The sequence below is a fragment of the Leptinotarsa decemlineata genome, unplaced genomic scaffold (genome assembly GCF_025532065.1).
Source record: "Leptinotarsa decemlineata unplaced genomic scaffold, Ldec_3_MD MMD2_tig00000882_RagTag_RagTag, whole genome shotgun sequence".
Taxonomy (NCBI): domain Eukaryota; kingdom Metazoa; phylum Arthropoda; class Insecta; order Coleoptera; family Chrysomelidae; genus Leptinotarsa; species Leptinotarsa decemlineata.
Window position 1 is genome coordinate 58968 of NW_027412556.1, and position 27904 is coordinate 86871.

At 34.8% G+C, this 27904-nt stretch overlaps 3 protein-coding genes across 4 annotated transcripts; 1 reads left to right on the forward strand and 2 right to left on the reverse strand.

Moving 5' to 3' along the window:
- Positions 1-6142: 6142 nt before the first annotated feature.
- Positions 6143-9030, reverse strand: LOC141482104 (neuferricin). The gene is made up of 4 exons (XM_074174702.1): positions 8694-9030; positions 8392-8532; positions 8149-8335; positions 6143-6485 (listed from the first exon to the last, which is right to left on the reverse strand). The coding sequence occupies exons 1-4, from the start codon at positions 8983-8985 to the stop codon at positions 6323-6325; spliced, it is 783 nt and encodes a 260-aa protein (XP_074030803.1). The 5' UTR covers positions 8986-9030; the 3' UTR covers positions 6143-6322.
- LOC111509950 (calcium load-activated calcium channel) lies at positions 6747-27872 on the forward strand. 2 transcript variants are annotated; one of them, XM_074174703.1, is made up of 4 exons: positions 6747-7054; positions 26604-26696; positions 26749-26923; positions 27439-27872. In XM_074174703.1, the coding sequence occupies exons 1-4, from the start codon at positions 6982-6984 to the stop codon at positions 27674-27676; spliced, it is 579 nt and encodes a 192-aa protein (XP_074030804.1). In that variant the 5' UTR covers positions 6747-6981; the 3' UTR covers positions 27677-27872. The 2 variants fall into 2 exon arrangements, with proteins under 2 accessions (XP_074030804.1, XP_023021575.1); XM_023165807.2 differs by lacking the exon at positions 6747-7054 and having other exon boundaries at positions 26366-26696.
- Set2 (SET domain containing 2) lies at positions 12321-26067 on the reverse strand. The gene is given in 13 exon segments (XM_023165812.2): positions 12321-12696; positions 13014-13358; positions 14565-14956; positions 15232-15472; positions 16979-17262; positions 18182-18894; positions 20538-20788; positions 20845-21205; positions 22792-22945; positions 23003-23148; positions 23424-23552; positions 23611-24265; positions 24268-26067. Coding segments are annotated over 13 exon segments (5508 nt in total). The 5' UTR covers positions 25937-26067; the 3' UTR covers positions 12321-12528.
- Positions 27873-27904: the final 32 nt, after the last annotated feature.

Consider the following 27904-nt stretch of genomic DNA (forward strand, 5'->3'; position numbering starts at 1 on the left):
AAGGGATTCGAATATGTGTTCGAATATAATTAATGCGTTCGAATATATCCTTGTATAGTTGTTTGTCAGTGAATGAGAACTAAACGAATGACGAGGTATTAAAATATCCCAAAACTTTCAAGGAAGTATTCATTTCAGGTTTAGATAGTCGTCGACCTCAAAACAGAATAAATGACGAATGAAACCGTAACACCGTATAGGATGAAACTGCAGTAACGTTAGTTACAAATAAAAGCGGTAAAAACATAAAGAGTGTCATTTCTCTTTTTTTCATTATGATTTCCTACCACGTAGTGACGGCTACATCCACCAATTTATTAATGATTCAATATCCATCTCTTTCAGGAATAAACGGTGATACGAGCCAGTGAATAGCATATCATTTGGGACCCGTCAGCCAGCACCCGCCACAGTTGAAACACGACTCCTGCAACAGTTCAAACTGGTCTTTTTCCTCAGTTGAAACTGAGCCCCCGTCAAAATTGAAACCCGTCATCCTTCACAGTCGAAACTTGGCTCCTGAGACAGTTGAAACTTAGATCACATCACAGTTTAAACTCGGCTCTGGTCACCGATCTACCATATTTTGGGGAGAATGACTGGAATATTTGATTACAGAATTATTACAATGTGTTAAAACAACGATAAAAATAAATAAATACAACAATAAAAATTAATTGGCGCTCCGGGGCGTCTTCATTGATTCCAGTGGCGCATTTGCTTTTTCAGCTGCAGGAAAACCCGGAAAAACCTGCAGCACCACATCATCTGAGAATTATTCCTGACATTTATTTTGTTGTATATCATTTCACAATGATTTTGATTTCTTCATTTTATTCAATGACTTCAATCTCGGTTTTCTGACTTTAGACTTTGAATAACATGGGATCATTATCGATTATGAAAGTAATCATGATTTTTTGTGGGTTTTGTAAAATTACGTCCGAGTTCAGACAAAATAACTTTATGAAAAGTAAAGCTTCAGTCTCATACAAGTAAAAGAAGAGAATCAACATAGATGTACTTCTGTTGTATGTATGTAGTTCAATTATGAACTATTCAAAATTTATAAAGTATATAGTCATGTGAACCCATTTACATTGATCTGGTATCAAAATAGATTGAGAAAAAAATTAAAATGAGCTATTTTATATTGCTATTGGACCTCCTTTGCCATCTATCTGTGAAGGCGTGAACTATATAACCTCGACATGAAAACATTCCATAGGCACAAAAATTTCTACATTTCCATTGGATCTTCATTCCAGTAAGTTCTGCTAGTCAACTCTAGGTGGCGTCCGCGTAAACTTTTCTATCAACGAATCTTATTTTAAAATTCAATAACATTGTCAACTTGATATCTATCTGTTTCAGAAATGAACGATAATACAAGCCGTTAAATAGCATATCATTTCGTAAACGAACCAATTAGAATACTCGATAGGAATACTCGGTTTCTACAATGACTCTTCTGTACTAAAAAAATTCAAGGGTTAGGAGAGGGAGTTGCGTCACAGTATAGTTTCATAATGATACCCAATGCTTTGAGTAATGTAATCGGATGTAATTTCAAAAACGAAATCACGGAAAGAAAAAAATTGATTTGGCACCTTTTTTGCCGTCTGTTTGTGAGGGTACGAACTATGTAACCCCGACAATGAAACATTCCATAGCCAGAAAAATTTCTACATTTCTATTGGATCCGTATTCCAATAAGTTCAGCTAGTGAACACTAGGTGGCGTCCGCGTGAACTTCACTTTTAACAAAATAAAATTTAGACTAGATAGAGAGAGATCATAGCTCCCAGGGTAGGCCGCCAGCTGTTTAACAGTGAAGAAGGGCGTGGATAAGATGGAGGGTAGAGCGCCACCCGCTTGATATCAACCCTGGAGCTTATATAGCATACGAAACAAAAACGGGAAATTAACTCTAAACGGTAACCGATCGAATCAAACTCGAATCCAGTTAAAATATTCATAATTCCTTTCCCTAACATCTACACCTTTCTCAGTTGATTCCAAATTTGTTAACAAATCCCTTGATTTATCTGTCAGTTTATAAATTTTATTCAACCGTTATTATAGGACTCCCCCTATAATACTTGCAGGGCAGGGAGCCTTGAGCTCCTGAGGCCACAAAGTTTCAAATGTGAGAAGATTTCACTTTTCTAATTGTAAACAATACCAATATGTTCATAAGATATAAATTATATTACACCTATAGCACAAATGTTTCAATTCTAAGGGGACTTTAATGAACCCAGGCTCCCCAAGGAAAAAAGGAGGATGTCTCTTCGATACTTGAGACGTCGCTGTTTTGAAGTTATACTTTACCTTTGATATAGCTATATCGCCAGCTTACAGTAGGTTGAGAGAATGAATTCATCTACATCGGCATAAAAGCATATATCCTACACTGATATTCTTCCCCTTTTGGGCAGGTTTGAAGAACATAAACCAACCGTCAACATCAAAGACTATGCCCCAGAGAGATGATGTGGAACCACCACATAAGAGACACAAAATGGACTTCCACAATGAATGTTATTCTGAATGCAGCTCAAAGCCCCCAAAACGAGGAAGAAAAATAATATATGAAAAATATTCCGTACAGGGAAGCTATAGGACGTCTCATGTTTTTAGCGGTTGTCACTCGTCCAGATATATCATTCTCAGTGAGCAGAGTTAGCAGATATTTGGAAAATCCAGGAAAGCAGCACTGGAAAGCAGTCAAACGTATTTTCAGATACCTAAAGGGTACTAAAAGTTATGGAATTCTATACAATGGTGGGAGCAACGAATATTTAAAAGCGTATTCAGATGCAGATTTTGCAGGAGACATTGATACTAGATATTCAACAACTGGCTATGTTACTTTATTATCAGGTTGTCCAGTTACATGGACATCTCAACGACAAAAGTGTTGCAACATCCACGACAGCTTGGGATGCCGCACGAGAAATAATATGGTTGAGAAGGTTGCTTAAAGAAATTGATGTTGACGTTTCAAATCCAACGGATTTTTTTGTTGATAATAGAAGTGCTATAAACTTGATGAGCTATAATGATCATCACAAACGAAAAAAATATCACTGTTGTTTACACCCAATCAGAAAACCAGTTGGCAGATATTTTAACCAACCCTTACCACGAGAAAAATTTTCAACAAATCGACAAGGTCTGTGGGTAACGTCTTCGAAGTGAAACAAAGAGTGGGAGTGTTGAAGTAATCCATGTTCACTTCATTTCGATTGATCTTGTTGTTTTTATGATTCCTTGGAAATCGTTGTTGATTGAATGAGTTTTAATGTCATTGTTAATACATATAAAATGTATCGTTTGTATATTCATGATTAAAACCTGGTTCAGTAGAGTTTACAGTTCGATTTCCTACAAATTACAACAGGTAATACTGCTAGACAATTCTATCTCTAACCCTCATTCCTTCTACAGCAAATTGTCCTCTCCATTTCTCCATGAAAGCCATTTTCAATACATTCCTTTCCCGAATATTCTGGGGGAATACTATACATTCTGCACCCATCACTTCAACTATTCGAATTGATACTTCATGTATTGCTCGATGAACTGCAGTTCGACTCAAACTGCAAAAAAGTTTCCTCACCAACACCCCTTTATAGCTATATCGCCAGCTTACAGTAGGTCGAGAGAATGAATTCATCTACATAGGCATAAAAGCATATATCCTACACTAATATTCTTCCCCTTTTGGGCAGGTTTGAAGAACATAAATCTTTGTTGAGATAATAGATCAAGCATCAAAAATCTAGTCTCTGATAAGTTATTTGTCCCTATCTTAATAACTAAGCTTATATGTGTGTGTCTCTCCCTCAAGGTGGCTTGCAGAACAAGAATGGTTTTAGAGTTACAAACTTAGGTCTGCAGTGCTCTGTCCGTACAACAATTGTGATCGGTACAACAGCGGTTAACTACTAACTACTGCTACTACTGTATTAGGCATTCATGCAAGGATGTCTAGTCTTATAGCAATACTAACACGAGGAAGCGGTATTCAGATGAAAGAAAGCCTAAAATGAAACAATTCATATTAGATGGAAACGGTTCACTGGAAGTGATGTCCGGGACGATACGTCTGGAGTCTGGACAGAATGATCAAGCTCATTCTCTGAATATATGAGTTGTCTCGTTGATAAATATCAACTCGCCTGTAGTGTCGTGTGGCCTATAGGTTTACTTTTGTCCCAAGAAGCCAAAATTCAAATCAGTAAGATTCTGTTCTCCATAAGCAATTGAATCCAACAAGTGAGTTGAATGTTTTACCAGCATCCAAATGCCAAGAATAAAAATTTCCTATTCTTATAAAAGATGATCATACTTGATTAATCCGAAAAATCGAGAAGTTTAGACATAAACTCGAAAATTAGCAAATGGCTACCAAAAGTATCACAACAAATTTTGAATCTCGGCGGCAAGACATTCACCTTTCCGTGTTCCGTCAGAGCACGGAATCCTTAAAGGGATTCGAATATGTGTTCGAATATAATTAATGCGTTCGAATATAGTTGTTTGTCAGTGAATGAGAACTAAACGAATGACGAGGTATTAAAATATCCCAAAACTTTCAAGGAAGTATTCATTTCAGGTTTAAATAGTCGTCGACCTCAAAACAGAATAAATGACAAAATGAAACCGTAACACCGTATAGGATGAAACTGCAGTAACGTTAGTTACAAATAAAAGCGGTAAAAACATAAAGAGTTTCATTTCTCTTTTTTTCATTATGATTTCCTACCACGTAGTGACGGCTACATCCACCAATTTATTAATGATTCAATATCCATCTCTTTCAGGAATAAACGATGATACGAGCCAGTGAATAGCATATCATATGGGACCCGTCAGCACCCGCCACAGTTGAAACACGACTCCTGCAACAGTTCAAACTGGTCTTTTTCCTCAGTTGAAACTGAGCTCCCGTCAAAATTGAAACCCGTCATCCTTCACAGTCGAAACTCGGCTCCTGAGACAGTTGAAACTTAGATCACATCACAGTTTAAACTCGGCTCTGGTCACCGATCTACCATATTTTGGGGAGAATTATTCCTGACATTTATTTTGTTGTATATCATTTCACAATGATTTTGATTTCTTCATTTTATTCAATGACTTCAATCTCGGTTTTCTGACTTTAGACTTTGAATAACATGGGATCATTATCGATTATGAAAGTAATCATGATTTTTTGTGGGTTTTGTAAAATTACGTCCGAGTTCAGACAAAATAACTTTATGAAAAGTAAAGCTTCAGTCTCGTACAAGTAAAAGAAGAGAATCAACATAGATGTACTTCTGTTGTATGTATGTGGTTCATTTATGAACTATTCAAAATTTATAAAGTATATAGTCATGTGAACCCATTTACATTGATCTGGTATCAAAATAGATTAAGAAAAAAATTAAAATGAGCTATTTTATATTACATGCATATTATGACCTATTGGACCTCCTTTGCCATCTATCTGTGAAGGCGTGAACTATATAACCTCGACATAAAAACATTCCATAGGCACAAAAAAATTTCTACATTTCCATTGGATCTTCATTCCAGTAAGTTCTGCTAGTCAACTCTAGGTGGCGTCCGCGTAAACTTTTCTATCAACGAATCTTATTTTAAAATTCAATAACATTGTCAACTTGATATCTATCTGTTTCAGAAATGAACGATAATACAAGCCATTGAATAGCATATCATTTCGTAAACGAACCAATTAGAATACTTCATAGGAATACTCGGTTTCTACAATGACTCTTCTGTACTAAAAAAATTCCAGGGTTAGGAGAGGGAGTTGCGTCACAGTATAGTTTCATAATGATACCCAATGCTTTGAGGAATGTAATTTCCAAAAACAAAATCATGGAAAGAAAAATTTTGATTTGGCACCTTTTTTGCCATCTGTTTGTGAGGTACGTATATGGAGGCGCTAATAGGGCATGCCCTATTAGCGCCTCCATATAATCATCAATATTTCGCCTGAAATGAACATATTTTTAAGGTGTAGATTCATCTTTTACTTTTACAACCCACCATAGTCCCCTTCAATCCCACATCATCCCGTGAGTTCGTGGGTTGTTGTGAAAACGATACAAGCTGAAAAACGACATAAAATTTGTTGATTTTTAATGTTCTTTCAGAAGATCAACATCAAATAATAAAAACAAACACAGGATAGCAATAATGGAATAGTGACTTAATGATTTATTGTGCCGCTGCTTCAAGAAATTAGTATTTCCAAGTATATTTCCGCATGTCATGTTTTAAAACAATTTTTGGATAAACACAATTACTCTTTCAAAATACAACTTTCAGAATTATGACAATCCTTGTATTCCTTAAATTTCGCCAACTTCTCGTTATGTTCGCTAATACATGCACATCTGTAACTCTTCGATCCGGGTTCATATAACTGTCGTGGAACTCCAATCCAGTTTCTTGAAATGCCTCCGCTGAAATATATTGAAAAAAATTTAAGTTTTGACGTATCTAGATCTAGTTAAGTTATTTCGAGACATATGAAAGTGATTCTTATCATTATTTGCCTTGTTTACTAGTACGAAAAATCAAACTGATTAATATCATTAGGGTTGGTACTTTACGACCCGCATAAATTTTATTGATGTGATTATCTTTCAATCGAAAATTCAAGTAGCTCACTATACGTAATCAGAAATTAATAATTTTCAGAAGTGGGTGTGACTATCTAGTTTTATTGCATTACTGATTATCAACCAAATATATTTCTCGTCGACCTCTACTCAAGTACTAATTTCCGAACAAAAAATTGTCTTTTTTTGAAAAAAATTTTTTTTCGTCCCCAACCACTTTTCGTGTTCGATGTAATTTTGCTATCATCATCCTTATTAAGTGAAGATAACATCATTTACATATTGTCAGTGAGCCCTGGTGGTCTGGATTTCCCAAGTGAGAATATATTGATCAAATATGTTCACTTTATTATTTATACCCTCTTCGAAAAGATTGTCTTTGAATCAAGTCACAGTTGGAAAGTTATTCGGTAAGTTTTTATTGATTTTTATCAATATTTGTTTGAAGTTTTTGTTGGTAAATGTATTTTCAGTGATTATAGAGCAGTGGATCAATATTTGCTCTAAGATATCCAAGACTTTTTATGTACCAGACCCAACTTCCATTTCACTGGAAATACATTTAACATCAATCAAAGAAATAGTGTTTTTAGGAATCTTTGTCGGATAATTATTAATTTTTTATCGACCGTTTTCGGGTAATTGTTACCTTCCACAATCTGAAAAATATAAAAATTATAACGGAGAACTTTATACAAGTGTAGAAGGGCAAACTTTTTAGTTTACCCCGATAAGTCACTGCGTAAAAATCAAAGTATTTTTCACAAAGAAAAATCTTCTATTTATCAGTAACTTGTCGCATTTGACAATTTTGCCTATCAAAAAAATTGTTAAGAAATAATACTTATCTTTTACGTTTCCGAGGCCAAAATCTGCCACTGACTTCTGAAATGGATAAAAAATTTGAATATATTCGCAGTTATTCTTTTTTTGATAGTTTATTTCTTTACTTCTTCGACAGATGTCAAAGAAGTTTTGAAATATGAAATTATGTCAATGTTGTTGATTGACAACTGAAACATTTGATGTAATACAAGGTACTCTCCGATATCAGTCTGTTGCCATATTGCCACTATCCAAATTTTTCTTCAAGATGGGTAGCCAAGTACGGTCCATTTCTAAGGAGCTATTTGAGATATTCTCTCCAGACATGAGAATATACAATATATTTTAAAACTTCTTTGAAATCTGTCGAAGAAGTAAAGAAATAAACTTCCATATTATGGAAGATAACAAATACCCAAAAAAAGTCGATAAAAAAACTGATTTTTTCCTCCACAAAAAATTACTTTCATTGAATATTATTAATTTGTTTTGAGTATCATTAGTATTATTGAATTTTATTGAATTTTCACTATTGTTCTTTAGGATGTCATAATTCAGATCCCCAACAAATATTATCCAGAGATTACTTGTCATTAGATTATATATGTTTTCATCTTTATATAGTATTCTACTTTAGACTGCAGAAAAAAATGACGTTTCGTAAATACAAATTACCTACCTATTTTTTGAACACCACACTCTTGTACCCTTTTCTGGGTCCCATTCAATATTACATGGTGGAAATTTCTGTTTTTCCTCGTCTTCATTTTGTTCGATAATCTCAGCTTCTTTTATTAGCTTTTGTACTAGTATTCCATAAGGAGTAGGTTTACCATGTTTGTCAAAATATTTTCCTTCCAGTTTTCCTCGGAAACAAATTCAATATATAACTATTCAATTTTATTTTTCAGAATAAACTTACCTACTTCAACATATTCCTTTTTGTAGAAATTCAACCAATGTTGTAAGGATTTTAGTTCATCTCTATTGAGATCAGCCACTTCATCATTGATATCGTCCTTATTGAAATCACCCGTTACAAAGCTACGTGAAGCATCACAACCTAGAATTGGTATTAATAACTGGAAGGAAGTCTGTTTTGATATTGACATTTGTGTGTAAATTCATTAAAGTGCAATTAAAATTCAGAAACAACCACACATCTTATATCTTTTTTTGATGTTGATTAATTCAGAATAAAGTGATTTTGAAATAAAAACCAACCAATGAAAATATTGTATTGCTGCCCTGGACCATAATGTTTGAAGCCTTTACTAACATCGAATACATATCCCAATAAAGACAAATACAATTCAGGTTTATCAAGACCATTATATAATTTTAGCTCATCTTTGCCAAACAGCTTTTCTGAAGTAGGTTCTGGATGTGAGGTCGAGCGGTAATGGCTAAATAATAATGAACCAAATAAGCTAGCTATTACTTCAGTAGCTTCATCACCAAAGAGGAAACTTAATATTATTCCAATGAGTGAAACTAAAATAATTTTTTTAAACATAACTGCAGAAATAATTGAAAATAAAATCTAACCTACATTGACTTCTTCTTATTTTCAATGGACTCAGCAACTAGGGGCATCCCGCTACTTGCTAACGAAGGTCATTTGTAAAGCCAAATGTGATTACACTTGAGTGAGCCTGAAAATCACATGACATTGGCTCAAAAAATACCGAGGAATAGTGAATACCGATTTGTATCGGTATGAGGTTAGGTTAGCAGTCAAACGCATACGTGACTCTGCAAACCGTTTGAACGATTTCTTTAATCCTGTATTCTCGAGTTCCTGCTAGGATTTTCTTCAGAGCCATAATCATACGGACTATCCGTGACGTCACTTTCCACCTGCGGATCACACATCTTGGCTATTGCGTCACAGCACCATATGACAAATTCCAAAATTTTCACAATGGAAATATACAGCACGTAAAAAGTATCTAATGTTATGAGAATCAGAAACGTAAATGCCAAACGTGAATCTCTACATCTTTGTTTAGTTGTTGGAGTCCGTTCTCTCTTGAATAGCCAGTCCGTTCTTTCTTGAATAGCCGTCACTGTATATATCTCATAGTTGTGCTGGATGACAAATCAGTGTTCCTCCAATGACGTCACGTATTTGTTAAGGTGAGTTCTTAAAACCAACTGAAAATTTGTTTTGATTAAACAAATAGAAACGCGCTAACGTTTCGAATCGACTAGTAGATGAATCCATATGATGCATTTAAGAACTCATCTTTCATTCAACTGGTTTCTTGGTGTTTGGACTTTTTTTAGTGTAAGAATTCTGTTATACAATAACAATGACTGAACAATCTGAAAATTCGTAAGAATCCTTACAGTAGAAATGCGAGTAGAGTAAGACAAAATAGAAGAAGAGATTCAAATTCTCAAACCGTTGATACTCTTGAAAATCAATCAAGTGTCCATCATTAATTTCGATGAAAAATAGTGTGAATTTTCTATAATATCTATAGTCCGTTCATAATTTGTCGATAGCACAAAATGAGGACCCAAGTCATAAAACGGTCGTAAAATCATAGGCGGAGGTTCCTGAGGTGTTTATTCATTAAATATAAAGCTTCAGTTTATATTCGAAACTTGCTTTGAAAGGGTGAAGTTGTTACGAACGAAAATAATTTTTGGTTTAGTACATTTTTTAATCGCATTTAATTTACGGCTCGTTGGTTTTTCGGCGTCTACGGCATTAATTAACGTCTCTAATATTTATTTTACGAATTTTGTGCAGTGCGTGAGTAACTTTTTTTCATATTCCTACAAACATATACGTACCTTTCGTTCCTGCTTGTTTTGTTTGATTGCTTGCGATGGCTTCATCATCATCATCAACATCATCAAGTTTTACACCGGTACTGTTGCGTACAGTCAGTAAGTCTGTCTATTCACCAAGAGAGAAGACTATTGTTTTGAACGTTCACGATGCTCTGGTTTCTCAGAATCCCACAAACACTGTTCAGAACATAATCAAGAGTTGTGCCAACATGACGGGCGTAGGGGAGTCAACAATATATAGGTTCCTATCAGAAAGAAAAAAAAAGGTATAGCTAACCCAAATAGAAACGAATACTTAAAGAGGGGGAGACAACCTATTGAAATTGATGAATTTGCCAAAAATGGTATTCGAAGGAAAATTCACGAATTTTTTTCCAAAAAAGAAATACCCAACTTAAACAAAATTTTACAAGAAGTTAGAGATGACCCGGATTTGCCTCATGTCGGACGAACCAAATTGTGGCAAGTTTTAAAAGAATTAAATTTCCGGTGGGAGAAATCAGACCGAAAATCACTTTTGATTGACCGGGAAGAGATAATATGTTGGAGAGAAAGTATCTAAGATCTATACGAAAATTTCGGGCTGAAGGAAGGCCAATTTACTATCAGGACGAAACGTGGGTAAACGCAGGTCATACTCTCACAAAAATTTGGACAGATAAAAATATATCAAGCTCCAGGCAAGCCTTTATGGAAGGTTGGTCTACTGGTATTTCCCCACCCTCTGGTAAAGGCAGTAGATTAATAGTTTCTCACATTGGCAGTGAAAAAGGATTTGCTAAGCATGGTTTGTTGGAATTTGAATCCAAAAGCACAAAAGACTATCACGAGGAGATGACAGCTGATGTTTTCTAAGAGTATTTTGAGCAGATGATTGAACATATACCACCAAACTCAATTATAGTATTAGATAATGCACCTTATCATTCACGACTAGTTGAAAGACTTCCAACGACTGCGTGGAAGAAACAGGATATCATTGACTGGCTGCGGAATAAGTCCCTGCCTTACGAAGATGGAATGGTTAAAGCAGAACTTTTAAAAATTGCCCGGCAACACAAATCTAAGATCAAGAAATACGTAGTTGACAAAACGGCGGAAAGACGAAACATCACAGTCCTTACTTAGACTTCCACCCTACCACTGCAAATTAAATCCAATTGAACTCACTTGGGCACAAATGAAAAGCTATGTGGCTAAAAAAAATACGTCATATAAAATACAAGCTGTACGTGAATTGTTATATGAGTCTTTACAACATATTACAGAACAAAATTGGCGAGATGCAGTAAGACATGCAGTAGAAGAAGAACAAAAAATGTGGGATCTTGACAATATAATTGATGCGACTGTAGAGACACAACCGCTAATTATTAACCTGCAAGACGACTCGGATTCCGAAGATGTATTTTTTACAAATTGCAAGTAACTTATTATTTTTGAATAAAATGAAGAAATTTTTTTAAAATAAAAATACAGTTTACAGTACCTACAGTTTAAGAATATTAATATATTTATTTATTTAAAGTAACTAATGTTTTAATCATATACTCTACGACACTGGTCTCTCATTTCCACTCAAAATACCTACATAATCGGATTAAAAGTTTTATAGCTGTATTGTATTTCTTCAGATACAAGGTGGGTTAGTCGAAAACATCTTAAACTGCCAGTTTTAGTTTGGTTTTTGTTATTATATCATATTAGCTGTCCTCTCTGTATTTCAGTTCTCTAATGAGGGTCAAACTTGCAGTGAGCTATCAACAAATTATGAACGGACTATAATTTCCTTTGTTGTTTGGCTGAAATTCTGATTAAATTCTGGTTTAATTTATTTTATACCTTCTCAAAACTTGTTTCTCGGATTCTGTCCCAATTCTGGTGAATTTCAACGATGTTCAATATCTCGTTCATAGTAGAAAAAAAAATTCAACTGAATTGGTACACCTCTAACAAAACTGCTGTTTTACACTGCCGAAGACTCAACATTTTATTTTTACGTAGGCGCTCTAAGATAATTATTATATTTGGATAATTACATGATAGTATTTTCTGAAAATTTTAATTTCAACAGAAAATACATTCCTTACATAAAAGTAAAAACAGAACACTGGAAATAAATAAAAACAATCTGAACTCTTTCAACAGTTACACATTAAACAACGTGGTACTGCCAATAGTCTGAAGAAATGAAAACATTTATAAAAACTGAACAGTTGAACTCTTTATCACAGATGGAAGCCAACCAAAGTTTTTAGTCTTTGAAATCTGGAGAGTCGTTACGTTTGACGTAAACCTCGCCAAATTTGCTCATATATTTGCGAATATATTCTCTTGCTTTCATCTTGACATTATCTGTGCATGTAAGATCTTCAATTTTAGAAATGTGCTTCATCTCTTTCAGCATCACGAAGTGGGTCAACTAAAAAAAAATTAGAGTAGCATTAGTTTTGTTTCCATTATCACTGTGTTGATACAAATTTCCCGGAAAAATTGTTTTATACTTGCAACCCCTGATTATAGAGAAATAAATTAGTTGCTGCGTTGTGTATAGTTAATTTTTAAGACAAACTCATCACCCCGTATCTCGGATAACGAAGCTTTTGCAGACAAAAGTTATCTAGTAAACCGTCAAGATTTTTTCAAGCAGCATCACCACTCGAAGTTTGCCGTACTTACTCACTACACCCTGTATGATATCAAGATATGAAACGATTATCATGGCAACAATATTCTCACCTTTCTGGCTAAATGTTTGAAGTCATCTGTATTGGTAATTCTCCCTTCAGTACAATCAGTCTTTCTGTAGGCATTCAGAGAACTGACAACGGTTGAAGCCATATTTGTTCTGAATGTTTCCTTGATTTTTTTGGCGGCGTCACTATTGAAATCTGGCAAGTCTTTTATTTTTACCTTCAAGAACGGTTTGGAACGTTTTTCTTTTATTTTTTTGAGTTCTATTTCCCGCAGTTGTTTTTTCGTCTGCTGCAGAATCAATTCTTTCTGCCGTTTCAATTTTTCTTTATTTGCTTTGTACCTTTTGATGTCCTCCTTGAACTGTTTCTTGTCTTCTTCGGTCCTTGGCTAGAATCGGAGAGATCGAAACCTGTTAAGCTTGTTCGATATTTCAAAATACACACAACATTTTATTTCAAAATAGAATTTTCATTGGGTCAGTGACCGCATCATTAATTTCCACTATTTCGAAACATTACTTTCCAGTTCCACCAGATGGAAACCTACATACAAAAAAACGTGTGCGTATCGGGACGCCCGACAGAAGTGATGAACTAATCAAGTTGATCTATTTAATCTTGAAATTGTTCAACTTGAGAGAAGCTTACGTTAATAATGAAATCTTTCATTGATTATTTTGTGTATGTACATATATTATATGAGTCACACATTAAGCTCGCACAAGTTTCTCAACTTCTGAAAGTTGTCGTTCGTATGGGGGCGACAGCTGATTAACGGAAAAACAGATTTTAAACAGATTAATTTTTGTAGGATTGAATAATTATACTAATAATGTACATACACAAAATCAGTATCATTTTTAAGAAACGTTTAACATAATAAAAGAATTCAACGTGCTTGCTGGTTACATTTTTATAATACAGTATATGTCTGTCGCACACTAAACACTGAGCGTCTGTCCGACGAGAGAGGAGGAACCTGACTTCCACTGACGTATGCGTGAGAGAAAGAAAAGCCAGACAGACTGGCGCTATAACGAGTTAGGAACGAAGCGGTTAACCCTCCCATAAGAAGTTATTGCTTCAAAAATGAAAAATCTGATACGAATTGAATTTGCAATAATAACTTGACCATAAGAAATCTGCACTTTATAGTTCAAAGTAGGGCCTGTAATCAATACCCAGTAAAATGATACAGGAAGAAGAGAAGTATCTTGAAGAACTTGGTCAATGAAACTAAGACATTCTATAATCATGATTTTGTTTTGAGCTCTGTAAATAAATCAGACTGTATGGAAGCTCATCAGAGAAGAAGTTGGTGCAATAATTGCCTCCGTTTCTCTTCAACTTGATGAATAGAGTCCAACTTTAGGAAAAATGTGCCCTTCTCTTTCTTTTATAGACCAGCCAATAGCAAAGAAGTGGAGAGTGTTTTTATTTTATCGAGGAAAATCTCACTTCAAAGCATTTATAGCCCGACATTGTAGTTTTTTCCTGTTATCTGTTTTCACTTCATTATTTCAATGTGTTGGTAAATGTACTCATGTATTCAAAATCCCAAATATTCAATTCGAAACAGCGCCGACATACTTACACTAATAATAATTTCTTCGCACAAACCGACCCTTCGTTTTTTTTTAGGTGGTTTGTCGTCTTTGAATAAATCAAGTTCTTTCAATCTCATATCTATGGAGGGTCTTCTCACTTCTTCTTCAACGAAAGACGACGATTTCACAATATTTTCTTCGTGGTCTAAAACTCCTCTCGAAATTTTATCTTCAGGACTGGGAGTTGTCTCCATCGATTCTTCCATTTTCTTTTGTTCTGGTAAGACAGATTTGAGAGATACCTTACTAGAACTATCCATTTGCTTTCTGACTTCCAACAACAGTTTCGTATCATCAATGTCATCTTCACTCTCGGAATTTTCTGAGCTGGTATCGGAGCTTACAGTACTTGTATCAGAACTCGACTCGGATTCGAATGCTGAAATCATGAAATGAGAGAAAATGATATTAACCTTCTTCCCAAATGAACTATTTGACTACGGATGGAAGTATTAAAGGCATAAATACTCATATTTTTAAACGCAAAATGCATATAACAATGTTTACGTAAGCATGGGAGAGGGGTAAGAGCTTTGCTTACTTTTGCTGACAAAGAGAATGGGGGGGGGTAAATAATTGTAATAAACATGCTTACGTGATCCTGGACCATCCCCTAAATTCGTGTTTCAATAAATAGAAACCTTAATTACTTACAATCATTTTCTTCTGTTGGCTCTTCAACAGGTGGTGGTTCCCATTGACTTTTTCTGATTTTAATATGATAGTAGTAGGGTCTTCCATATTTATCTTTTGCGCATTTCCATTTCGGAGGTAATTTTGCAGGGGGTGGAATAGGTCCCATGAATTTGACTTGTGATAAATCTTCTTCCTTCACATTGATCTGTTCTTGATATTGTATCAACGGCACTGTCGTTGTGGCATGACTCATTGGTATCTACATATAAACAATTGAATTGTACAGCAACACATGTAAAAAAAAAATGGAGAAATGTCATTCAAATAAAGGGGATTTTCAACCAACTTTAACATTTTCCTTCTTTATATCTTGGTTGACTTCAAAATGACAGCAATTTCTCCAGGGGCTGTGTTTCTAGGTTGTAAAATGTTATAGTAGTAAAAGAAATAAATGATTTTACTTTCGATTTGATTATTGAAATGAATGTATTTTGTTGTATAATGAGGAATGTTCTTCCTGACGAAAATCAAGTAGTTTTCATAAAAGAACTCTAAAACAACGCATTTTAAACTTATCATTTAAACCTTTTTCTTTAAAAAATTATTCAAATGCTTAAAAAAGACGAATGAAATAATGCATTCAACATTTAAAGGGATTCGTTTCTATTTCACCATTTGGCAACATCGGTTATAGCTAATAAAGGACAATGAATCTGTTACCTGTATGAGACAAACAAAGATGACATATTTCAGAGGCGTGCTGTTCTGTTTACTTATGTTCCGAGTTCCGAGACATTCTGTGACATATGACATTTTGTGCACCTAACCTATCTTCCTCTATATAAATAAATAACAAAACAACTGTTGTTTATGTGGCTTGTGGAGGTGGTATTGAACTATAATTTATATTTTGCCTTAATTGTTGATTTATAAAGATAATTTTGCTTTTTTAAAGTAGAATATCTAGGTACGAATACATCATTTCGACTTGATATAGGCGCTGTTGCCAATATGTGAATTAGAAACAAATCCCTTTAAAAATTAAAACCCAACATCTGAAACATCAATTTGAATACTTTTCGAAGTGACTTTGAAAAACTCATGAATTAAACTCAACTTTATTTTGTTCAAACTTGCATTTGGTGTAATAACCCAAATTGAGGAACATTCCCCATTGCAAATGGTACAACTGGGCAAGTACGGTCCTGATAATTCAACTATTATGTTTCTAGTCTTGGCTGGAGTGAATGACAATCAACAAATGATGGAGGTGGATAAAAATGGAGTGTTATTTGAAGAATTTAGGTAACGCTTATATTAGGTTTGTATTACGTATAATTCCGTGCAGGGCCATGTAAACTTTCATCACAATATTATTGACCTTATAAAACTAAAATAAAGTTTCTTTTATTACCGTAGAGCCATGTTGCAACTCGAATGTGAATCGACCCATTTGTCAACTGAATTTTTGTTAAAGAGGCAATCAAAAGTATTTTTGAAATAAAAGAGCTTAAAAAAGTGTATCACATTCATAAATCTGTTCGATACTTTTTACACCTTACGTTCAATTGCTGTATCTCAATTCAATAGAACTGGCCGATACTTGATGAAAATCCATATTAAAAAATTAACTAATCAATACAGTTAATTGTATTGATTAGGAGTATTGAGGAACAATCTGGCATAAACTGCCATAAACTGGCAGTTTATGCTTGAGGAAGGCATTGGAAAAACATTTATTTATCCATATTAAATATCATGTTACCTGCGGATGTCTCGTAATATTCTGAGCTAGTGGATGCAACGAACTGGCAGTTGTTATCTCAGGTACGTTGTGTGCGGGAAGCTGGATTGATCCAGACATCCCACTTATAGGAAGTTGAGCAATATCGAGGCTCAAACTGTTGGTTACGCCTAAAGGTGGGGTATACGAGTAGTTGGGTAAGCTTTTTGGAATTTGAGGTGGTGGTATATTCAAGTTGGGTAACTGGGGAGGCTGGGATGGATACAGGGACGTATTTGGAGGTAGAGGATAATTTTGCCACTGACCTAAAAAATAAAATAAATGTGAGCAAATTGATTTTACGTTCAAGTACATAGTATTTACTAATGAGACAAATCAGAAATTGATGAAAGTAGGACCTCCAACATAAATGCTCAAACATGACTCAAAAATTAATTTAAAATATCGGTACTGGAGACATCAGAAGTAGTTAAATATTAACTTGTGGTCCTACGCCCATCTAATATATAAAAATGGATGTTTGTTGGTTGGTTGGTTGGTTGGTTGGTAAGTGATAAACTTCTACATCGCTCCACCGATCGTGATGAAACTTGACAAGCATAAGTAATTTTTCATAGAGAAGGTTTTTAGGTTATCAGTTTTTCTGTAACTCGCCACTAGTAGGCGCTGCAGAACAATTTTTTGAAAGCTGCGCACGTCTAAGTTCGTTGATTCTGATTCTGTCAAAACATTGGAACAGCAGCGATACAGCAACATAGGTATTTTATATAATATACGGCTGACATGTATAGAACTCAACTAGAGTCTGAGAGTTCATGATCTAATATGCCCAACGCGCCGTTTCCACCCGCCAAGATCTTTTCGATGGTGTCAGGCTGAACCACTCAACATTGTCGTACAGCCCTATTTCATTCAGGTGCCACTCAATAGACACTGACAAGTAATTGTTCTGAGTCAATCCCTACTTTGTTGAACCACTTCTTCAGTTCTCTCCTGATAAGGTCCCTTTATAAAAGTTTTCCCAAATGTATTCCCTGGCTTGTTTTCCCACTACTCTCTATATGGCTTACAGACCCACTTTCCAATCTAGTGGGGGTACCAAAGACTTTGGTACCCCCACAGCTGGCTCACGGCCTATATATTTACTACACAGTAAATTCCAACTACCGTTCCATGTTTGTGAGGCAGATATACGAAATATTCAAGAAAAGAATTTCGACTTACCAATCTGAGGATTCCATATACACTGATAGCCACGGCTGGGATCGAATGGAGCCGTGAACCTAGGATCCGTTCCTATCATCAAACAATTCATTTCATGTTGCCGCCATAATTCTCGTTGTTTCATCCTCCTTTCCTCTTCCTTCAGTTCATGCTGCAGAGCAAACAGTTTTCTCCTTTCTATTTTACTGAGCCTCAAAAATTCGGCACTTGGCTTCTCGCCAGGTTTTGGAGGTTTCCTATTAGTGTCTCTATCACTTTTGTATCTAGATAACGATCGGTATCTATCGCTCTTTCTTTCTTTATCGTGGTCACCACCATAAACGTTCTGGGCATTCTGCATGAATTTCTTATTTGCTTCCCTTTCATGTTCTTTCATTTGTTCGATTCGTTCTTTCTTGGGAATCCTGAATACTTCTGGCAGATTTTTCCATTCTTCCAACAGTTTCGTCGCCAGAAATTTAATTTCTTCTTCTTGATCTTCAATGCTTCTTTCAGGCATTGAATCTTCTTTTTTCATCACTACATCAATTTCTTTCTTGACTCTCTCGGCCATAACATCCTGCTCAATTTTAGGAGAATTGCTATCTGAATCTAATGGGGAAGTTAATTCTTTATTGGTAGACCATTTCTCCACAGTTGCGAGTACTTTGCTATCTTGAAGCATCGTTTTGTTAGGAATTGGTAAAACTGCAAGAGTTTGTAGTATTTCCAATCTGAAAGTAAGACCATTACAAAAGTTAATATATGTTTTTTCACAAACTACACTTAAACGATTTGATCTCCACTAACTTTATTGAAAATAATCATAACATGTTTCGCTAAAACATTAGCTTTTTCAAATGATTAATTATTTAATCATTTGAAAAAGCTAATGTTTTAGCGAAACATGTTATGATTATTTTCAATAAAGTTAGTGGAGATCAAATCGTTTAAGTGTAGTTTGTGAAATTACTATGGATCTTCATCAAGTAACGGCCGAATCAATCAGAAAATTAATATATGTTGTTATGACCTTGTATAGATTGGTAGTTATTCTGATATACAGCCCACTCTTAAAAAATTATTTACTTATTTATTTTCATTAAGGACTTGCCATTTTACAATAAACACAGACAGTGTGTGTGAGTGTGAGAGAGAAGAAAAAAAATTGAACAATAATATGGAATACTAAAAATATACAATTATTATTGATGATGATAATCAGCAGCTTCTTCATAGAAAATTAGTTTAACCTTATTTTTGAAAAAATTATCAAATAAATCAATAACAACGCTGTTCTCATTTGCTAGCCAAAACATTCTGGCAATGAATTCATTTGAGCCATAACTAGTACCATGGGAAGGAACTTTGAAAAACTTCCATACTCCGGTTCTTCTTGAATTTACATTTAAATCAATCAGTCGTGTTACAAATGGACAGTTCATATTACCATTCATGACTTCATGAAGAAGTCTCAAGTCAACTTCAGGTCGGCGGTTCCCAAAGTAGATAAACTCAAAAGTAGCAAAACATCAAGAGTACTCGTAGTGAAGATCTTACAAATTTGTTTTGTAATTTCTCCATCTTAGATATATGTGTCTGATATAGAGAACTAGAGGAAAAAAGAAGATGACATTTCTTATTTTTTAGATACTTGATACCTTTCACTCATTTTGTTGAATAATTTTGAAACACTTCCAACAGAACCACTGAAGAAGTTCCTTGTGAAAGGAAGGACTACAGGAAACTCCTTGAAGAGGCTCTAATAGCGGTGCCTGTGCGAAAGTAGCGATTCACATTAGATTTGAATCGCTGGAGATTAAATCCATTTGGAAAAACGTACCCAGTAAGTTTATTCCACATAAACGCAGTTCTCCAAATGAAAGAGTTCTCAAACAGTGAAGTTCGAGGTGTACCGAGTTGAACCTCAAAAACGATGAGCAGCCACAGACCGTCACGTATTTCTGATATGTGCCGCTCTTGGTGGAATCAAATGTGCCAAGTCACTTGAATACTTCCCGTGAAAGTATCTACAGAAGAGAGACAAATCCCGACCTTTCTTCGATGTTCCAGACTATCAAAGTTGCAAATGATATTCGCATCTCCAATCAGGAGGATGGTTTTTTCTGGATAGAATCCAGCAGCTTCAGGGTATGCTTTGAGGAAATTATACTTTTTGAATGATATAAAAAAGGAAGTGGAACTGTATTCCTGAAATAGTGGATTTTTCAATTTTTGGATGACCGTATCTCCGAAAGTAGACTGGAGCGCCGAGCGCAAAAGCCGTGTACTATAGATTTGTGAAAATTTGTATATCTGCATTGCAAAATGCCAATGAAAATAAGTTCAATGATTATATTCGCAATTGTCGACCTACCTTACAGATTCATACTTTTTATTTGCCATTACCAGATGCTGAGCGTCAATCATGTAGCCGTGTATCAGGCGGAGCCCATGATAATCCAAGAACAACCTGCGACAAGGAAGTTCGCCTCGTCTCAAGACACGCAGCAATTTGGTTCTCTGTTGGGTTTCTTTGGCTCTCACCATGAGTCGACTCAGCTTCAAAGTATGTGCTTGATTTTTCAATCCAGTTGTTATCAACAGTTCCATCTCTTCATTAAGTTGCTGGAATGAAATAAAAGACGATAATTTTTGAAGCCTATCGAGTTAGCTTCACTTACATCAATTTCTTCAAAGAGTTCGATTCTGGGTTTCTTCTTCTGACATTTTTTTTTCGCTATGGCAGGAGTCACGGTCGGAGTAACAGGTACTTGCTCTTGAATCTGTGTTTCTTTCGTGTCACCTAGTTTCTCCGGGTCAACTACTTTCATTTCTTCCGTCTCTCGAACGGTCTCTACTGCTAGTTCAGGTACTTTATCTTTTATGGGAGGAGGTTCTATTTTGGGTTCTGGTAACGATTCGTTCAGAATTTCATCATCTTCTTCCTCTTCTTCTTCATCCTCCTCATCTTCAGAATCAGGTTGTTCTCCGAGCCATCCTCTGCAAATGGAAGCGCCGCAATAGCACTTCTGAGCTTCTTTTCTGAAAAATGCATTTCAATAAAAACCGACTGGGAAATATATGGAAATCGAATGGTAAGTGCTCTAGACAAAAAGAAATGTGTTTTAGGATTATTTATTGACTTTTCACGGGCTTTCGATTGTGTGAACCATAATCTTTTGCTGGACAAACTTTCAAGATATGGTGTAAGAGGAATACCCCTATCCTTACTAAAGTACTGAAAGAAATATTGAGGATGGGGTACCACAGGGATCCATTCTAGGACCCTTCTTGTATTTAGCTTTTGCCAATGACTTATCAGTGTACCTAAATAAGAACTCGGCCATTCACTGTACATGTTATGCTGATGATACTAATATATTAATTATTGAAAACGATATGGACTCCGCGAAAAACACAGCTCTAGAGACCTACAAAAAAGTTATTATGTGATCAAAGAAAAACAATTTAATGTTGAATGAAACCAAAACTAACTTGTTAAATTTCAAGATGAATACTGGGCAACAATATGGGTTGAAACTGTTTGATGATACTGCTTTAAAATTGAACCTAATCAACTCAACAAAAATGTTGGGTGTTATTTTTGATGACAAACTTCAATGGAGGACACATATTGACCACTTATGTAATAAACTTAGAAAAGCCTGTTATTCTCTTAGGTTTCTATCGCACCATTGTGGTCAAAGTATTTTATTAACTGTCTATTACGCAAACTTCAATTCGCATCTTAGATATGGCATCCTTAACTGGGGCACATCCTCTACCGTGTCTCGTGTGTTTTTTATACAAAAGTATGCTATTAGGATCATTGCTAAGTTGGGCTATAGAGATTCTTGTAGAGAAACTTTTCAGAATTTGAAAATATTAACGCTAGCAGGAGTATACATAATGGAAGCTTGCACATATATCTATCGAAATAGAAACACTTTAGCTGCTAACAGAGCCTATCATAATCACTCTACTCGGAATGCCCACTTATTATTATCTAGTCAACATCGCACTGCTTTTTTCCAAAGAAGTTTTGAGTTTCAAGGCTGCAAACTTTTTAATAAACTCCCCGACAATATCAGAAATTCTGAAAATGTACACATTTTTAAATCAAGACTGAAGCAACTTCTTCTGTCAAAGAACTGCTACAGTATTGATGACTTTTATTTGTAATCCAATACTATATGTGTGTATAGAAAACAATTATCTATTATTATATTTATGTGGTATACATCGTGTATGTTGTATATATGCGGGTATGTGTATATATGTGTATACATATGTATATGTATGTGTACATATGTGTGTGTATATATGTGTGTATATGTGTGTGTATATATATTATATATATATATATATATATATATATATATATATTATATATATGTGTGTGTGTGTGTATATATGTGTATATATAGATATAATTTATTTTATTTTTTACACATTTTTTAATTTGTAACTTTGTGACATTATCTATTTCGTATAGTTTTATTTCTTTTCAATATTGTGCATTGACGTTTTCCTCTTTTTCATTTGTACTTCTGCTCTTGTGGTTATACAAATCAATCTGAGTAAATAAAGAGATTATTATTATTATTATACCAGAGAGCGGAACTCACCCGTATCTCTGAAATCTATAATCAAAAGTTATTTCTTCTCCTGCTAGAATTGTCCTCGTGCTAAAGAAACCAATTCTCAATTCTCCATTAGCAGTCCACTTTTGTGTTTCTGCATTCGGATCGCAGGAGTGATTGATGAACCTAGATATATTACCTGAAATTAGGATTTTTGATTAAGATCTATACCAATAAGTTCTTTCAGAATCGTTACCTTTCATTGTTGCATCTATAATGGCATCTGCCCGTAGGGCCATGAAATAATAGTGAATATTTTTATCTTGTGAATAGACCTCGGCCCTTTTATCGAATTCATGGGAATCAAGCACCTCTCCTACATATTCCAAGATGAACTCGCCACTGAAATATTATTTACTTCAATCTTTTTGCCAAATGTTAAAGAAGAGCGATGACGTCTCCGCTTAGGAAAACGCCATCTATGGGATCGACAGAGAATTCAATCCTCGAATATCAAAGATATTCGCCTCTTCAAGGCGGTCACTTACAAAGCCAAGCTTCGACATTGACTGCCGACGAGATTTGTTTCCCGTCTTTCACTGCAAGGCATGAATATCAAAGTGAATTTATTCTTATTTCAGAAAAAAAAAAATACAAAAATATACAAAATATCTCACTAAGCAATATTTGCGGCAGCTCTGAGACCCAGCCCCTTCTTTTCAGTGTTGAAAACTTCCACGGGAGCAAAGAGACCTTTTTGAAATCTCTTGTTTGTACATCTCTCTCCTACTTGACACAGATTTCCACTGAAATAATTCGAGAATCAGTTAGAGTTATTACGATTGAATATATATATATAAATACCATTCGATTAGTAGTAATCTGTTTAAACAATCTTCTCCGCAACCGAATTCGTTGGCTTCTTTTTCTTCTGCAGTTAAAAAGCAATCACAGGTCATTTTTTTGGCTTCTTTGCAGGTCATTCTATCTGTTTTATATAAATTTTCTTTTAAATGAACAAACTGTTTCAGTCGTGCTGCTATCACTGGATCTTTTGCTGGAATCTTGGCTTTTACATTATCGATAGAAGGTGGTTCGAGGTGACATTCAATTTTTTTCTGAATCGAAGATAATATTGATTGGGAGGGGTAATCAGCTGCGGTTATATTATCACTCGATCTTGTCCATCTTGTTTTCCGTTCCTTCAACATCACTTTCGGCGATGCGGTCGGAGTACTTTTTTCTGATTCCATCTGAACAGAATTACTATCTGAAACATCGCATTCATTAAGAGAGCTTTCTGATTTAGACTTGACCAATCCCCGGCCTGTAGTTTTTTTATTCAGATGATTTATGAATTTTATTCTCGAAGATCTTCTCACTTCCATATCATCCAAATCATTTTCTACTTTGAACGATTTTTTTGAAGAGTCTTGATCAGTTTTCTCCTCCTTCTTATCTTTCTTCTCAGTTTTATTCACATCAGTTTTACTTCGTACTTTTTTAGAAGTTGAAATCAACATGGATTCTTAGTCTTTACTTCCTGCTTTTTCTTTTCCTTTGATTTCGTCTCCACCGTCTTAGTCAAAACTTTTTCCTTCGACTTATTAGATGGTAGTACCTGCTTGGACATTTTAAATTGCCGTTCTGTTACTTGGGGTGTTTTTATTCTTCGAGTTCTAATTTTACGAGATGAATCGATTTGTTCCTGTTCTGAAAAAGAATCTAATTCAACAGCTGCAACTCCAGACAAAGGAAGGTTATTCGACTCTCTTTCCAATACACTATTAGAAACAAACTGATGCACTGCAGGTTCATCCTGAAGGTGCAATTTTTCTACTTCTTTTTCAATGGTTGTTGTTTCGATAGTAACATGCTCTTCAGTCTCCATACTTTCTACGTTTTCAGCTTTTGGATTGGTTCTATCCTCAGGGTCTGTGACTTTTTCTTCACAATCATTTGTATGCGGTGGTTGGATGCCTACATTAGATTTATTATCATCACTCTGGATTTTTTCCCCAAACTCGAGAGACGTTTCATTCTTAAATTCTCTATCTTGTGTCTGTTTTTCTAAAAGCGAATCATTTTCACTCTCACTGATAGTGGCGTCAGATAGCTTTGAATTATTTTTCTCAAGGATTGTCTCATTTTCAATTTCTTGAGAAAAAAACTTCCTTACCTCTGCATCATTAGAGTCACTAGTAGAGACTGACTGACATTCTTCTGAAACTGTTACATCTTCAATGACTTTGATATCCTCACCTTCAACATCGTTCGGATCGAGAGGAATCTCAGTAATATTGTCATCGTGGTTTTCCTCCGTATTAGGCATATTATACATACCATCAGATATGATTACTTCTTCCATTTTCTCTGGAACAATTTCTTCAATTATGCATCCCATTCCGTCGTCTTCGTATGCTACTTCAACAGACTCCCCCACGACAATTTCTTGACTTTCTTGAACAAAACATTCTTCTAGATTAGATCTGTCATGATCTGATGTATAATTTTCAGAAACATCAGTTTCCATCAACATTTTTTTGTCAATTTCATCAGAAAACCCACTTGTTTTTTTTTCAGGCGACGACTCCTTGAAAATTTCAGCATCGTCTTCAACTTTTCCAATTGATTCCACAGTTGATTTATAGTTATGTCCTATAATTTCACTGATATCATCAGCGTCAAATTCCAAGTTCTCATAACCCTTACCCCTATTAGTGGTTTCCTCTTCCAAGACACTGTTCACTTGTATATCTGATTTGTCATCCTGACTGTCCTCGTCATCCTCCCAATCTTGCAGTATTTGTAATAGAGCTTTATTACTTTTAGCAACATTTGATACTGTAGCTTGTTGAACAGCTGAACTGCTCTGAGGTTTTGAAGCGATAGGTAATAATTGCTTCTTCAAGTCGGAATGAAAAGTTGGCATTTCAGAAATTGATCCAAAAACTTTTTCATAGGAATTTCTAATTGTATTTGTAAGAATTTCAGGACTGAGCTTGTTCAGGATTGTGGGTTTTTCCAAATGTTCCTTGCCAGAACCTTTTGCTGTTTTTGAAATATGTTTTGTTATTTTGCTTGATTTTGGTATCTCTATATTTACAATACTTTGTCTTCTTGTTGATCGAGTTGACACAGTGCCTACTACAACAGGATTTGCAGGAGTTTTTTTCTTTTTAGGCGGCATAGTGATATGTTCCTTAATCTGAACCACAAATCATTTGAATTACTTTCCGAAATTTAATTGAAAAAAAATACAGTGAAACTAGTAGTAAAAATGTCGACGAGAAACGAATCCCAATAAATTATACATAATAATACAAAAATCATCTGGAGACAACAGCCACTTATGATGTGCTCATGTTCCATGAGCATACACCTATTCTGTGTCATAGATTTACACATTTTACATTTCACATTTTATTATCGTAATAAAATTCACGAAATTTAATATACGAATGAGAAAAATAACCACAAAAATCGATAATGATAGTTTTCCACAATTCACACTTATATTAATTCACAGCAAAATTCATCTTAGTCAACAGTAATACTCCAACCAAAACATAATAAAACGCTTGTGTCCAATTATTTTTGGAACTGCGAAAAAATTGACAAATGAAAAATTGTGAACGTGTTCTACTATCTTAACTCGTGGGTACTCGGACTTTCGGATAACTTTGAAGTTGGTCTAATAATCTTTGGAGGTTGTAAAGTACACAGTTTCAGAAACTGAAGTGTTGTCGATCGTTTATTTATTTTTGAATATAGATAATTCGTGTCCAACCCTCTCTAAAGTTAAATTGAAATGTGGGCAGACACTTTATTAATTGTCTTCATTTCTATTTGCACAGCTCTACTAGGTGAAGGACTCACTTGGCTGATGGTGTATCGTACTGAAAAATATCAGAAATTGAAAGCAGAAGTGGAAAAACAGAGCAAAAAATGTGAGCCTTTGATATGGAGTTTTGAATTCCTTACTAATGATATTCATTCTAGTGGAGAAGAGAAAAGAAACGCATGGAGATTCTTTGGATAAACAACACAAAAAGAAAATTGAAAGAGAAGAGGAACGTTTGAAAAATAATAACAGAGATTTGTCTTTTGTTAAAATGAAATCTATGTTCGCAATTGGTTTTGCATTCACTGCTTTATTGAGCATGTTCAATAGCATGTAAGTGGTTCGACAAAATCTTTGGTTTTGTCGGTGGGTTTTTGAACAAGTTTCAAGAAATATGGTGTGGAATATTAAACAATCTTCTGTATACGTTATTCTTGGTTATCGATTCAACAATATTAATATCACGTTCGAGTTTTCGAGGCTCTGAGGAATTAAAAATGTATTGGAATCATTTTGAAAGTTCATATAACTAAAAAGTCAAAAATAAAAGCTTCATATCACTAAATTGAACCATTTAGATTATAAAAAAGATCATTTATTTCAAAGTTCTAACAGTACAATCAATGCCTGGTAGAGGTGTACAAAATCAATCCATGATATAAATCAGTAACCAGTGATAACATATTTCAATTTTTTAGGTGTACAAATTTAAGTTTCAAATGAATGGTTTTTATAATTATCATCCCTCATTTGGTTTGGAAAACTCTGAAGTAAAGTTAATCTTGTCCAATCAATCAACAGGAATAACATCTCAGTCAATGGTACTTATATTCACATTTTTGTTGCAGATTTGATGGGAGAGTGGTTGCAAGGTTACCATTTCTACCGTTGACATGGATACAAGGACTTAGCCATCGAAACCTTCCTGGAGAGGATTATTACGACTGTTCCTTCATTTTCTTGTATATACTATGTACAATGTCGATAAGACAAAATATTCAGAAATTACTTGGATTTGCTCCTTCAAGAGCGGCATCAAAACAAGGAAATAGTTTATTTGGTCCGACTCCGGCTCAGTTCAAATAATTTCAGTAGTTAATGTTTCACAACTATAGTATCAAATTCTGCTCTGATTTAGTGTGACTAAATTGAAAAATATTCAATTATCTGTGTTGACTTTACTAAGTATCAACATATTGTTGAATTGTTAATGATATGTCGATGGTGGAAAGTATATTCCCACATCAATGGGAAATTGAATAACAATTTGTTTGTACTATCATTATTGACTTTGTGAAGTGACACCAGATAAAT

Bases quoted from the DNA above. Each gene is read 5' to 3' on its own strand.
- LOC111509950 (XM_074174703.1), top strand. From the start codon at position 6,982: ATGTTCACTTTATTATTTATACCCTCTTCGAAAAGATTGTCTTTGAAT. The intron at 7,055-26,603 runs GTAAGTTTTTAT...CTATTTGCACAG, and splicing joins CACAGTTGGAAAGTTATTCG to CTCTACTAGGTGAAGGACTC. The intron at 26,924-27,438 runs GTAAGTGGTTCG...TTTTTGTTGCAG, and splicing joins TTGAGCATGTTCAATAGCAT to ATTTGATGGGAGAGTGGTTG.
- LOC141482104 (XM_074174702.1), bottom strand. From the start codon at position 8,985: ATGTTTAAAAAAATTATTTTAGTTTCACTCATTGGAATAATATTAAGT. The intron at 8,533-8,693 runs GTTGGTTTTTAT...TACCAATTCTAG, and splicing joins GCAATACAATATTTTCATTG to GTTGTGATGCTTCACGTAGC. The intron at 6,486-8,148 runs GTAGGTAATTTG...AATATATTTCAG, and splicing joins GTGTGGTGTTCAAAAAATAG to CGGAGGCATTTCAAGAAACT.